Source organism: Pan troglodytes, chromosome 1 (assembly GCF_028858775.2).
Source record: "Pan troglodytes isolate AG18354 chromosome 1, NHGRI_mPanTro3-v2.0_pri, whole genome shotgun sequence".
Taxonomy (NCBI): Eukaryota; Metazoa; Chordata; class Mammalia; order Primates; family Hominidae; genus Pan; species Pan troglodytes.
Window position 1 is genome coordinate 122,678,697 of NC_072398.2, and position 15,241 is coordinate 122,693,937.

The following is a 15,241-nucleotide window of genomic DNA, read 5'->3' on the forward strand; positions in this document are numbered from 1 at the left end:
AGGTTCAAGTGATTCTCCTGCCTCAGCCTCCCGAGGGATTACAGGCACCCACCACCACACCCAGCTAATTTTTGTATTTTTAGTAGAGATGGGATTTCGCCATGTTGGTCAGGCTGGTCTCCAATCCCTGACCTCAGGTGATCTGCCTGCCTCGGCCTTCCAAAGTGCTGGGATTACAGGCGTGAGCCACTGCGCCCGGCCTATCATCTTTAAGACAAAGTTCTAGCCATCCCCTTTAGTTAACTATTATAGTTTGCAAAAGAAATCTCATCTTTTTATCCTTTCTATTATAATCTTGCTGTTAATGAATTATATAAAATAGGCCTAATTTGTACTAAATACGAATGTGTTTATATTTAATAGAAAAAACATTATTTTGGTGTTAAAAATTTTCCTATAGAAGGAAGACATTTCTTGCTCCTTTGATTTTAGAAGAAATCTGCTTGCATTCCAATAGGACTTACAATGGGTACAAAATACCTAGGGAAGAACTGAGTTATGGAGGTGTCGTATCTTACACAATAAACTGTGGGGTCAGGCCCTTTGGGGCTCAAATCCAAGACTTTTGAGATCTTGTGAACTCCTATTGTGATCCTGGAGCAGTGAAGGCTAAGGGTCTAGGAACCAGGATAACAGGATTAATAAAGATATCCTTATTTATTTACTAATATGATTGAAGAATGTGAATCCACTGTACTTTATAAATAAAGCACATTTCAACAGGAAGCAAAGCTGTGTTTCAGAGACAGTGAATAAATGGTTTCCATTGGTTGCAACAACAAAAAAGTCTTTTTCTGGGTCTTGAAATCAAAACCTGTAATTTTTTTTTCAGACAGGGACTGACTCTCGCCCAGGCTGAAGTGCAGTGGTGTGATCACAGTTCACTGCAGCCTCCACCTCCTTGGTTCAAGCAATCCTCCTGCCTCAGCCTCTTGAGTAGTAGCTGGGATCACAGGTACGTGTCACCACACCCAGCTTTTTTTTTTTTTTCCTTTTTTTATAAAGATGTGGTCTCACTTTTGGAATATTCATAGAATGAAAAAAAAAAAAAAAAAGATGTGGTCTCACTATGTTGCTCAGGCTCGTCTCAAACTCCTGGGCTCAAGTGATCCTCCTGCTTTGGCCTGTAATTGCTAATTCTATGGGGGGAAAAATCAGCTTATACAAGGAATTTATGTGAGATGATGTCTTATGGCTTCAAATTCATAAGAGATTTAGTAAACAAAGGGTCTCTGCAATTCAAAGCTTAACATATATGTGAAATACAGGACTCAAAACATCCGATATCAGTGTGATCAGGGTAAAGTGGTCACTGAGATGTCAAGTGATCAAATGAATAAACAGTCCAGTGTTTGCTGTCATCACACTCTTAGTTCCATTTGTTCCAGGCCATTGGATTAATCTAAATACCTATTCCACACATGTTCTAACCCTGGAGAGGGAGTTACTGAGGCACACAAAGATCTCAGATAAAATGCAGACACCAAAAACTAATCCTCTTACTGGAGATATATTGTTTTCATGCGTAGTTTGCAAAGAGGGCTGTTTATTGTGCCAGGCCCTTCCTTTCCATGCACTCATCCACACCAAGTTACATCCATCTCTTTGTGTCTCGGTTTCCTCAGCTTTAAAATAAAGATGATAATCACAGTACCTATGCTCACAGGAATACACGAGAAGATGGAATGAATTAATAATAGAAAGCACTAAGTAAGCATTTGTATATTATTACTTTATTATCAATACTTAGTAAAGTTGTAAGATTAACATATCAAAAGTTGGCCAGGCACAGTGGCTCACACCTGTAATCCCCACACTTTGGGAGGCTGAGAAGGAGGATTGCTTAAGCCCAGGAGTTTGAGACCAGCCAGGGCAACACAGTGAGACTGTCTATACAAAAAAAGAAAAACAAAAACAAAAAACAAAAAAACCCAAAAATTAGCCAGATGTGGTGGCCCATACCTGTAGTCCTGGCTACTTGGGAGGCTGAGGCAGGAAGATCACTATGGCCCAGGAGTTCAAAATTCCAGTGAGCTATGATCACATGACTGCACTCCATCCTGGGTAACATAGCAAGACTCTGTCTCTATTTAAAAAAAAATAAATAAATTTCTATATGTAAAAAACCATTTGAAAATAATAGAAGATTCAACCCACAATGGAACTACAAAAATATTTTGACAATGTGCAGTAACTATATGAAGAAAATGAAGATTCTGAAGGTTATAAAGATTTAAATGAAAAGACATTTCACATTCCTGAATATCAAAGTTTCAATATTATAAAAGATGTTGATTTTTCCTAAATTAACCTAGGAACAATGCAAATCCTATGAAAATACCAAAATGGCTTTTTTTGGGAACTCAACAAAAGGATACTAAAATTCATCTAGAAAAATCTGATAGAAAATTTCTGAAAAATAATAGTAATTTAGGTGGATGGAATAGGAACTTCTTCCACTACGTATTGAAACATACCATGAATTGAAATAGGGAAAAAGAAATACAAAACAAACTGTAGGTCATTAAAAGAGAATCCAGAAACAGACCACAATACAAATGGAAATTTAGTCTATGATAATGGTGGTATTTCAGATTAGTTGGGGAAAGAGAGATTACCCAATAGGATCTGGTATAACATCTGGCTGTTTAGAAAGGAGTGAAGCTGGACCACTATGAAATACCCTATCAAGTCAGGGTTCTGTGCAGGAAACAAACTTCTCTAGATATTTCAAGCAGAAAGGCATTTAATACAGAGAATTAGGTCGTTACAAAAATCACTGAAAAAGCAGTAGGAGCAGAAACTGGAGACCCACGATCATTTTACCATCTGTGACCCAAAGGACAGGAAGCTAGTGCTGCTGCCACAGCATTAACTCATACCCACGAAGCAGGTGACAAGACACTAAAATGTGGAGTCTGGTTGCTACAAACAATTCCTGTCTGCAGGAGATTGTTTACTGGCATAGTAGATGGCCTCTGCCTCCAAATCTTGACCAAGTGCACATCATTGGTAGAATATAAACTGTTCAGACCTTACTTATCCTAGAACCTGAAAAACTTCATGTTTAGCCTTTCATCCCCTGTGGTATGGGGTAAGGAGGCATGGGACGCCATGACAAGTACTAAGAGACAATATCTAGCACACATTCTTACACTAAAATCAATTCCAGATGGGTGAGTTACCTGTAAAAAAATAGAATGAATCTATCAAAAATTTATAATCCTGGAGTGTGGAAGGTATTTCTAAGTAGCATGTGAAATTCAGAAGCCAAAATGGAAAAGCGATGGATTTACTTACATAAAAATTAAAAATGGATATCCATCAATATTTAAATGCACAAATCCCCTGACCACTGCTAGGAATTTACATTATGGAAATGTCTGTGTAAGTCTGCAAAGGTATGTACCCAAACAATGCAGCATTATTTATAAGAGCAAAACTCTGAATCAATATAACTATGGTCTGCTGTATGACAGAACACTATGAGGGCAAGTAAAAGAAGAGATTTGAAACAAAGATGTTCCCTTTGTTTAACAAAACACATCTGCAGACATATATTATCTAACCCTATATAGAGATTACGTTATTTCTGAAAAAGTCATTAGGAGTTATCTTGGTGGGAATATCACGGTAGATTCCTTTTCTTCTTTGTTACTCTAATTTAGAACTTTTAAAATTTGTAACTTTCCCCTCTCCCCTACAGAAAACACAAACCAGAATAATTTTTTAAATTCTATATTTATTTTCTCTTAGAATGTTCATGATTTTTGGTTTTCTAATTTAAACATACATTATTTCAAAATTATATAAAATTGTGTTCTTTAGAAGTATGTGGCAAAACAGTACACACTGTGAAATCACTCCATTTCTATTAATGACTGAATTATTTTACACATAAACTGAATTTTAGTTGAAAGAAAAACTACACTTAGAGGAAACAATTCTATCATATATATACATTTACAGTTTTTTACTTTTACAATCTCTTTATTTAAAATCATTCTTTCCCAAAAACTATACTTCAGCATGAGACTTTTAGATATAAGTATCCAATGGGTAATTAGTATGTACATAGGTGGCTGTGAAAAATTACCCACAACTCTAATATATTCTCCTCCAAAGGTGAAAAAATTTCCTTTAGAAAGCATTTTAACATTTCTTCTCATCATCTACAAAGCAGCAGCAATATTTAAATTATCAAAAATGACAAATCCAGTAATAATCATAAACAGTTCCTTAAGAAATGTATTTGAAAAGCCATTATTCCATAAAATATTTACATTGTTTAAATTACATGACAGCAACATTTTCTTTCTATTTTAGTTCAACATATTAGTAAGAATCTCTAAACCCTCCAAAAAGAAACGCTATTCATCTTTAATTAAGGAGACTTTATCCTTGGGTTTGTTCAGCATCTTTATATCATCCAACAGCTTTTTGGGTGTTAAAACATGTGTAGAACCTGGTAGGAGAAAAGAGAATTTTTCAGAGGCCAGCAGTTAAATCAATTTTCCTTCGCTTAATATAATGTGTTGTCCTTCAAATATGTAAAGTGCAGTAGCCTGGGGTAATGTAACAAAATTTCTGTAAGACATCTTCCTGAAATCTGCCTATGCTGCAATATTTCAATCGTTCTTCACCACTGAGCATGTTCAGTTACTTTTCAGAAACAGCGGCCATTCCTAGTGCTTTGTCTACTTTGTGCTATACATTGGTACAATGAAGGGCAAAACGGGATTATCCTATCCTCAGCACTATAACAGTTATTGTTCAATAATAGAGATCCACTAAGCAGTGCTGCAGGTCAAGGCTTAACAAACAGATCCATCGCCTCCATGGGTCAGGAGAGTTTACCTATCATTGGCTTTGACTGAAATTCTTATTTTTTAATTTTTTGTAGAGACGGAGTTTTGCTTTATTGCCCAGGCTGGTTTCAAACTCCTGGCCTCAAGTGACTCTTCTGCTTTGGCTTCCCAAAGTGCTGGAATTACAGGCCTGAGCCACTAGCCTGGCCTGAAATTCTTAAAACTTAATTCCACACAGGCCTTGCCAATGTCATGTCCATATCCACAAAAAATTCAAAATATTTTTGAAGTAGAAATGTATTTGTGCATCAAAAACTATTTAATGGTTAAACAAATGTACAGAACATACTATTTTAAAGGAGCAAGCTCCTTTTCCTCAAATAAGCACATTTTAAAATAAAACTATCAAAAAGTCAACTAGGAAAAAACTCCAGCACATCAGACAAAACACATTCTATGGTTAACAATTTTTTTGCATTAAATTTTGTCTCAAATGTATAACACAAGATAACATTTTACATGTATACTTTTGCATTTAGAGTTTGTTTAAAAACAGAAAAGAAGGCTGGGTGCGGTGGCTCATGCCTGTAATCCCAGCACTTTGGGAGGCAGAGGCGGGCGGATCACCTAAGGTCAGGAGTTTGAGACCAGCCTGGCCAACATGGTGAAACCCTGTCTCTACTAAAAATACAAAAATTAGCCAGGCGTGGTGGCAGACACCTGTAATTCCAGCTATTCAGGAGGCTGAGGCAGAAGAATCGCTTGAACCTGGGAGGTGGAGGTTGCGGTGAGCCAAGATTGCGCCATTGCACTCCAGCCTGGGGGACACGAGCGAGACTTAGTCTCAAAAAAAAAAAAAAACAAAAAAAACAGAAAAGAAGAAAACGAAAGTCTTACCAATAATAACTTCACAGGATTTATGTGCCTGAGAAACTTCATAAGCACAACGCATTTCAGAGTATGTGATCCCTCCAATTACAAAAACAATCAGCTTTGACCCATTTTTTCGGTCTTCTAAATAATTAGCTCTGGGTTTCTGGCGAGCACTAAAAAGTAATTGAAAAAAAAAAAAAGTAAACATGTTATAAACATTTCCAAAGCCATAATGCTTGTAGACTTAAAAAGCCTAACTCAACCAAACTCAAACTTGCTACCAATTACATTGATTTTTTTTTTTTTTTTTTTTTTGAGATGGAGTCTCACTTTGTAGCCCAGGCTGGACTGCAGTGGAGCGATCTTGGTTCACTGCAACCTCCGCCTCCTGGGTCATGGTTCGAGCAATTCTCCTGTCTCAGCCTCCCGAGTAGCTAAGATTACAGGCATGTGCCACCATGCCCAGCTAATTTTTGTATTTTTAGGAGAGACAGGGTTTCACCATGTTGGCCACGCTGGTCTTGAACTCCTGACCTCGTGATCTGCCTACCTTGGCCTCCCAAAGTGCTGGGATAACAGGCGTGAGCCACCGTGCCCGGCCCAATTACATTGATTTTTAAGGAAATGACTTAACCATAGTATGACTAACCAAGAGTTAAGCAGGACAGCCACATTTCAAAAACAATTCTAACAAATCATGCATAATCTGGCTTGGCATTTTAACCTATAGAGTAGAGCTAACAACCTCCCTTATTATTTCATAAGAAGAAATAATATACCTGAGAAGTCTGCAGCTTCTTGAAATTAAAAAAAAATTAGAGAGTGGCACTGAAAAAGGTTTTGAAGATGTGAAGGGGAAAGGGGCAAGTAATACTTTGGAGCTGATATGGTATTAGGTTGTTCCTTGCTGGAATGGAATTCAGGAACCTACGATGGTAGGAGGTTGGCTGTTAAGAATTAGAGCTGTGTTTCGATTTTTATTCTGCTTGTTTTTGATTCAGTATGACTTTCAGAAAATTACTTAACTTCTCTCTAAACCTCAAAGGCTGTTACAAGGATGAAATGAAACAATGTACAGAAAACACTAAGTACAGAATCTGGTGTTGGGTAAGTACTCAATAAATAGTAGTCATTACTTTTACCATTCCTCCTCCAGATTGCTCTAGATCCCCCGAGTCCCATATAGTAGCCACTAGCCACATGAGGCTATTTAAATTTAAATTAGTTGAAATTAAATGAAATAAGAAATTCAGTTCTTCATCCATACTTAGCCACATATCCAGTACCCAAAAGCCACCTGTAGCTAGTGGCTGTCATACTGGACAGTGCCAATATAGAACCTTTCTATCACTGCAGAAAGTTCTATTGGCTAGCACTGCTCTAGAGCATAGGAATTACTTTTTTTGTTCACAAGCTCCACTGGTAAAAATTTTTAGCTTTTATTTGAAAAGTAAATATTTCAAAATAAACATTCATTTATAAACAAATATATTAATGTGTAAATGACATATGTGTACAGGTGTATATTAGTAAAACTTAATTTCTTCTTTTTAGGTAAAAATAAGTACCCAATTTTGTTACCTACTTTGAGAGCCACTGTTCTGGATGACCTAGAATGCCTTGCAGTATAGGATCTCATAGCAAATTTTTGTTTTGTTAGAGATGGGGTCTTGCTATGTTGCCTAGGCTACAGTGCAGCAGCTGCGGACCAGCACCATCACAGGGCACTACAGCCTCGAACTCTTAGGCTCAAGCAATCCTCCCACCTCAGCCTCAAGTAGGTGGACTTACAGGGATGCACCACGGCACCCAGCCCCATAGCAAACTTCTAATAATGTTCTTGGCTGGGCGTGGTGGCTCACGTCTGTAATCCCAGCACTTCGGGAGGCCGAGGTGGGCGGATCATGAAGTCAAGAGATCGAGACCCTTCTGGCCAACATGGTGAAACCCCATCTCTACTAAAAATACAAAAATTAGCTGGGCATGGTGGCGCATGCCTGTAGTCCCAGTTACTCAGGAAACTGAGGCAGAAGAATCGCTTGAACCTGGGAGGTGGAGGTTGCAGTGAGCCAAGATCACACCACTGGACTCTAGCCTGGGTGACAGAGCGAGACTCCGTCTCAAAAAAAAAAAAAAATCCGAATCTAGCCTTTCAGATGATCGCTTCCATTCATTACCTTAAAGAATGAGGCAGTGAACAACAGGAAACAAATTTTAAAAATTAAAATTAAAAATTTCCTTTCCTTTGGAAAGATGAAACAGGAACAAGACCCACTCTTGTTCCCAAAGTCAAGGACGTATTAATAACTTTGGCTTAAGAACTGTTTCAACAGAGAGAAATAGAGTAAGAAGGCAAAAGAAAAGGAGACAACACCGCTCAGAACAATTCTAACAATTTCTAAGCTTCTGAATAGCAATTTCAGAGTAACGGGATTATATTTAATTTGTTTCACACTCATGTGAAGACTGAGAGATATAAAGATAATTAAATCCCTAGATCCTGAAAACTTCCCTCTAAATAGCACCAAGGAGCACTGATTAAGAGGAAACATGTTTTTAAAGCATAGCTGAGAGTAAACAAGTCAGAGAAATCTCCAGGGCTATTGGTAAAAAGGAAGCTAAATACTAGAATGGTAAACTGAGTTGAGGCTTGGTCTGCCTTGTGGAGTATTTTCTGATCTTAGCAAACAAGAGGCCGAGCCCTGGGTACTGTGCAAGGTACAGATTGGGAGCTGACACCCTGCAATAAGGTCAGGACAACCTCAAAGGCAAGGGGAGATGCAAGGAAGCTTCTCCTCTGATAATTTAGCCACAGGCCTGTCTCATAGAGTCTTAGGTATTAATCATACTACCTTCATGGTCTGAGGAACCCCAAACTGAGACATTAACACAAAAAAGAAAAAACCTCTAATCTGGCAAAAGCACATGCAAAACCTGCCTGAAGGGATGCGCTCTCAATGCTGGCTACCGAAATAAACTCAGCATTCGAAATTACAAGACACATATTGAAATAAGTAACTATGAGTCTGCAGAAATAAAAGGCAACAGAATTGAACCCAAAGAGTATAAATTAGTGAATTTATTAGATATAGACTACAAATTAGGTATGTTTAAAATGACAATAGACAATAAAGGAGGATAGAGAGTATGACAAAATAAGAAATAACAAAAAGTCCAAGCATGTTTAAAAAAGAAACATGAGAACTTCTAAAACAGAAAAATAAAGTCACTGAAAATAGAAAAAGAAAAAACAGCTTATACAGCAGATGAGACACAGTGTAAGAGAGACCTAAAGAACTGAAAACTAAATCTGAAGAAAAATTTCTAGAATGAAACACCAGCAGAAGAAATAAAAAAGTGTAAGAAATTAAGAGACATTATGACAGAATAAGATGTTCTAACAAAACCAAGACTACGGAAGTGGCAATATTTGAAGAATTTATGAAAGATGTAAATCCTCAGATTCAGGAAACATAAATGAATTACAAAGAAAGAAACAAAAATAAATCCTCAGATACACATAGCACAGGGAATATACAGAACCGAGGACAAAAAACAACCAGAGAAAAAAGGTTAATTATTCACAAAGGTACAAGACTGACAGAAAACACAACCCCCTCCACCTTCCCAAGAGCTAAAGTAGAACCCTGGAAACAGCAGAATATTTTCTACAAGTGTTGACTGAACATACCTCAGCTCTTAGAAATTCATAGCTGGCTAAGAACAATGACCAAATGAAGAAACGAATAAAACTGGAAAGACTACCACCGCTGGCCAGGTGTAGTGGAGCACACCCGTAATCCCAGCACTTTGGAAGGCCGAGGTGGGTAGATCAAAGGTCAGGAGTTTGAGACCAGCCTGGACAACATGGTGAAACCCTGTCTCTGCTAAAAATACAAAAATCAGCAGGGCGTGGTGGTGCACATCTGTAATCCCAGCTAGTCAGGAGGCTGAGACACGAGAACTGCTTGAGTCCGGGAGGCACAGGTTGTAGTGAGCCGAGATCGTGCCACCGCACTGCGGCCTGGGCGACAGAGCAAGACTCTGTCTTGGAAAAAAATAAAAAATAAAAAAGACTACCACCAACAGACCCACATCAAAGGATACACTTCAGAAAGAAAGAAACTGAGCCCACACGAAAGGGGTGGTGGGCGATTTAACAGGTTCACATGCACATACAACTGAATTTTAAAAAACCAATAATGCTGCTTAGTAATATGGGGGGTAAAAAAGATACAAAGTGAACACAAATGAAGTATTATAACATTTAAGGGGTGCATGGTTTACATCCAGTTGGTCTAAGGTTCTTGTATTGTTCAAGAGGAAGGCAGAGATACTAATTAATCTTAGACTTTGTTGAGTCAAATATGCTTAGTAATAAACTGCTACAAGAATAAAAATAGATAACATAACCTCCAAACCTTTTGTAGAAAAGGAAAAAATAAAACAAAAGTAAAGAAAAGTCCTCAGTCCAAGGGAAGCACCCTATCCAGATATACGTAAAAGTACAAGAATGCTCACTGCGTACTGTTTGTAATAATGCCAGTTTTGAGACAGCCTAAATTTCTATCATGTGGAAAACAGACGAATAAGTTGCTATACTCATATAACTATATACCAACTAGCAGTGAAAATTTATGCATGTATCAGTCTGGGATAAATTTCACAAACATAATGTGACAGAAACAAAAAAGCAGGCTGCAGGAGGACACACAATATGACACTATATTAAGTTTAAAAACATAAGATAGAGAGCACTTGTGGTCATGGCAGAATAAGGTGGTCAGGAGATTCCCCTCTAAGAAAACAAGTATATTCCTGGATGAAATTGTGGGGAAAACAAAACATTTCAGGTTAACTGGAAACCATAGGCAGACAACAAATTGAGAAGCATTTAATCTTGAATATCTGCTAACATATCTGGTAAGAATGGTGGTGGTGAATATGTAACCTTCTAGCCTGGGCTGCATCTAACCCTCACTGCTCTCCCAGCTCAGTCAGATAAAAATTATAGCTTTACTGCATTGGTGGAAGACTTGATTCAAGGTGGGGCAGTGAGGCGAGTACAAAATCCTGCAGCTTTGCTAGGTGTGGTCTCAACTTAGGATAGGCAGCCAATCAGGTACAAATAAATAAATAAATTAATTAATTAATTAATTAATTTGAGGTGGAGTCTCGCTCTGTCACCTAGGCTGGAGTGCAGTGGCATGATCTTGGCTCACTGCAACCTCCACCTCCCAGGTTCAAGCGATTCTCCTGCCTCAGCCTCCTGAATAGCTGGGATTACAGGAGTGTGCCACCATGCCCAGCTAATTTTTGTATTTTTAGTAGAGGTGGGGTTTCACTATGTTGGTCAGGCTGGTCTTGAACTCCTGACCTCAAGTGATCTGCCCGCCTCGGCCTCCCAAAGTGCTGGGATTACAGGCATGAGCCACCGCACCCGGCCAGGTAGAAATTTAATAAGGAAATCCCAGAAGTAAAGAAGCCAAAGAAAGAAAAGATAAGCTCTCTACACATCATTAGTTGACTGCTAAACTATGCATGTGTGGGGAAAACCTGAGAAAGTCCAGGAAAAAAAAATGAGGGAAAAAAGGGCTGGCTGCAGTGTCTCACATATATAATCCCAGTGCTTTGGGAGGCTGAGGCAGGAAGATCGCTTGAGCCCAGGAGTTCAAGACCAGCCTGGGCAACATAGTGAGACCCTGTCTACAAGACATTTAAATGTCTACAAGACATTTAAAAATTAGCTGGGTGTGGTGGCATGTACCTGGAACCTTAGCTACCTGGGAGGCTGAGGTGGGAGGCTCATCTGAGCCCATGCGTTTGAGTTTATAGTAAGCTACGATCATGCCACTGCACTCCTGCACTCCAGTGTGGGCAACAGAGAGAGGCCCTGCCTCTATTTAAAAAAAATAAAAATAAAAATAAAAAAAGGAGGGAGACTTAAGAACTGTCTATTTTGGAATGCAACCCCTAACCCACACTCAGCTTGATCAGTAGAGGATAGAAGCCATACAGGCTTGAAGTGTCTGAACAGATAACTGACTGACCTCTAAACTACACAGACATAGGGGCAACCACTAGAAGCTAAGATAAAAAATTAAAAAATTTTAAAAACTCAACAAGGACATCAGTGGCTACAAGAGAGCAAGAGAGAAAGATTCCATAGTTGAAAGTCCACACAAATTACTAAAACAATTTGGAGTTGCTATAATACATTATCTAAAAGGTCCAATTTTCAACCAAAAATTAGTAGATATACAAAGAAACAGGAATGTGTGACTCATACTTGGGGGAAAAAAAAACATTCAGTAGGAATTAACCCTGAGTAGACTCAGATGTTAGGGACTTCCAAGCAGTTATAAATATGATCGAAAGAATTAAAAAGAAAAATATGGTAACAAGTTAACAACAGGGAATCTCAACAGTCAGAAATGGAAATAAAAAAAAATCAAATGGAAATTCTACATGTGAAAGTACAATAACAAATTTTAAAAAGATGAAAGAAAAGAGCCTCAGTAACTCACAGGACAATGTCAAACCCTCCAACTTATGTGTAACAGGAGTTTCAGAAAGAAAGGAAGGAGAGAGAAAGGAGCAGAAAAATATTTGAAAAAAATAATGCCTGAGAACTTCCCAAATTTGATGAAAATTATTAACTTGCAGATTTAAGAAACTCAACAATCCTCAGGTAGAATAAACACAAAGAGAACTATACCTAGACACAACACAGTTAAACGGCTGAAAGCCAAAGATCAAGAGGAAATCCTGCAAGATATAACTCAAGACACTGTTTAGGATACAAACATATGTAGAAAAAGTATAAAGACATATAGGCAATAAACACCAAATTCAGGACAGAAAATAAGGGAAAATAATAAAACCATAGTGTGATATACAGGAAGCTTGAATTATAATGATTTAGTTAATAAGCTGGGCAATGGGCATAAGGGTATGCATTGTAACATTCTCTGTATCTTTTTAAATGTTTAAAGTACCTCAACACAAAAATAGTTATCAAAAAGGATTAAGGTCTCTCCTATGTGAAGGAAGAGGAGGTGGGGAAGGAAATACTTCTTGTTTCATGAAAATATTTTTTATAATAAAGTACATTTTCATATTGCTTATCTGGATTCATTTAAAACAGTTACAGTTAAAGAAAAAATACAGGATTATATACTTGAAAGAAAGTTGCCAAATATGAATATCTGTGTACCATTTTAAATTATTAGTCCGTAGAATGAAAATTTCATTGATTTTCACTTGTAGAATTTACCTTACAGCTCCTGAACCATTCCATACTGCTGGACACTGGGAACAATATGGCCATTCTTTTGAATCTAATCTATTATCAATAGCATCCTAAGGAAGGAAAGAGTTAATTCCATCAATAAAATTGTAAATTGCAGGACTTTGTTTGGCATAAAGGTCAAAACTTGCATTTGCAATTGAGGAACCTTAGACATAAATATTTAGTATAAGATTAGCCTTTTCTTTGAAACTCACAAACCTTATTTCCTTCAAAAATCAGTGAAATCATTTACTTATTACACCAATATTTGCTGCATGACTCCCTTTCTTCATTTGGAGGGTCCCCATGCTGTTATAAGGATTCCAGGCACCTTATCAGAGCCTTTAGTTCTATGGTGCCGGGGGTCTCTAATCATTATTCCAGTCGTGACACACTTCTAAAGCTTTGCCCTTCATAGCTACTACTGCTATGGCCTAGGGGTACTCAAGACAATTCAATGGGATATGGGAAGTTTTCCTTTTCATTTTATTCTTTAAAATTTTCCCTTTTTTCAATGTTAGATTTTATGATATATGTATGTATATAAATATACTGTATACATAGATTATATATTTTTTATTACAGTAATGCTTAACTTATAAGTAAATAGGTTCATGCTCACATTTTTTTTATGGTTAGGTGTGCATGAACTGAAAAGTATGGAGACCACTGCTTTACAGCATGGTAGTACAAGTAGTATTAACAAGTGGGCACATGGATTGGGCACAAAGTACTCAGTAGTCCAAGAATATTTCAGTAAGACTGCAAGAAGGGAGGAAATCAAGTTTCAGGAGAAATTCTAAAGGCCTAAGACTGTCATGGATCCAAATGTGTATTTTCTGAATTTAACATGCAAATCTTTGTTAAGGGGTTCAAGAAAGTCATTTCTTATTTTACAAATACTAGCCATGGTAAACTGATTAGGAATATGTTTAAAAACAAAAAAACAAAAAACTAGCCATAAGAAACTACTTAGTTCTATATCATCCCTGTGAGAAAGGAAAAAAAATTCTTATGTTAGAGAAAACAAAGTCTAAATTCTTTAGATTTTTTCATATATGTTTAAGCATGTGTGAATAACATAAAATTAGCCAAGCAAAACAGTGAAATCATAGTTATGCACTGTACCAAATTAGCTCCCAAAAGAAAGTATAAACTGGGGTTTAAGTCAAAGGAAAAGGGGAATAAAAACTATATGATCATGACCGAAGAATCAGTGTCATGATTTTATTAAGCTCATAATTTTAAAATTAGCTCATTTTATAATTTCCTATAATTGAATAATGTTCTCTAAGTGTAAACAGTATTAAAGGCATGATTCATCTGACAGCAAACTATAATGAAGTTTACATTTTAATCCAAAAACATTTCCAAGAATATTGGCATCTAATACTTTCTAATAGTGGTCCACATACAAATGTTATTTTGTTGAACTTTCATTCAAATAAATTATATTTTGCTACATACAGTTATTAAAACAAAGCACTATTTTTTATAAAGCATATATGTGTTTATTTTTTTTATTTTGAAACAGTCAGTGGTGTGAGTTTGTCTGAGGTCTTTAAGAAAAGAATCTTCAGCCGGGCGCAGTGGCTTACACCTGTAATCCCAGCACTTTGGGAGGCCAAGGTGGGTGGATCATGAGGTCAGGAGTTCGAGACCAGCCTGGCCAACATAGTGAAACCCTGTCTCCACTAAAAATACAAAAATTAGCCAGGCATGGTGGCGTGTGCCTGTAGTCCCAGCTACTCGGGAGGCTGAGGCAAGAGAATTGCTGGAACCTGGGAGGCGAAGGTTGCAGTGAGCCAAGACTGTGCCACTACACTCCAGCCTGGGTGATAGAGTGACACTCTGTCTCAAAAAGAAAAAAAAAAAAAAAAAAGAAGAATCTTCAAGAGTTTCCCAGATACAGGCTTTTTTGTGAAGCCTCCAACCACTGCAGAAACTTCCTGCCCAATACATATACTCAGACTGACATAAACTACAAAAAGTAAAGAATACTTTAAAGAGGGCACTCAGGTAGAAAAAAACATTTTAATGATTTTTACCTCCATAATATCTTTGATAAAAGGTGTCCATCGAGAGAGCTGAAAAGTTTCTTCTGCAGACCGATCCTTTCTTAACGGTTTGCCTTGTTGAGACTAATACAATTAGAGGAAAAAAATTAAAAACCAGTAATTCTATTCAAATATAATACTCTTACGTTTCCTAATGAAGATATTTAATTTACCAGTAAATACTATATTGTATTTGACTTAAAACTAAGAGT

At 37.3% G+C, this 15,241-nt stretch overlaps 1 protein-coding gene across 3 annotated transcripts in view; it reads right to left on the reverse strand.

Annotated features, from left to right (window-relative positions):
* Positions 1-3,989: 3,989 nt before the first annotated feature.
* The window catches only part of STXBP3 (syntaxin binding protein 3), a 65,348-nt gene continuing 54,096 nt past the window's right edge, over positions 3,990-15,241 (reverse strand). For 2 of the 3 annotated variants that reach the window (XM_016923686.3, XM_001145368.5), the window contains 4 exons: positions 15,021-15,113; positions 12,958-13,043; positions 5,706-5,854; positions 3,990-4,465 (listed from right to left, as the gene is read on the reverse strand). In XM_016923686.3, coding sequence (XP_016779175.1) covers positions 4,371-4,465; positions 5,706-5,854; positions 12,958-13,043; positions 15,021-15,113 — 423 coding nt within the window. In that variant the 3' untranslated portion in view covers positions 3,990-4,370. The remainder of the gene's footprint in view (positions 4,466-5,705; positions 5,855-12,957; positions 13,044-15,020; positions 15,114-15,241) is intronic. The other variant, XR_010159228.1, reaches the window with a different exon arrangement.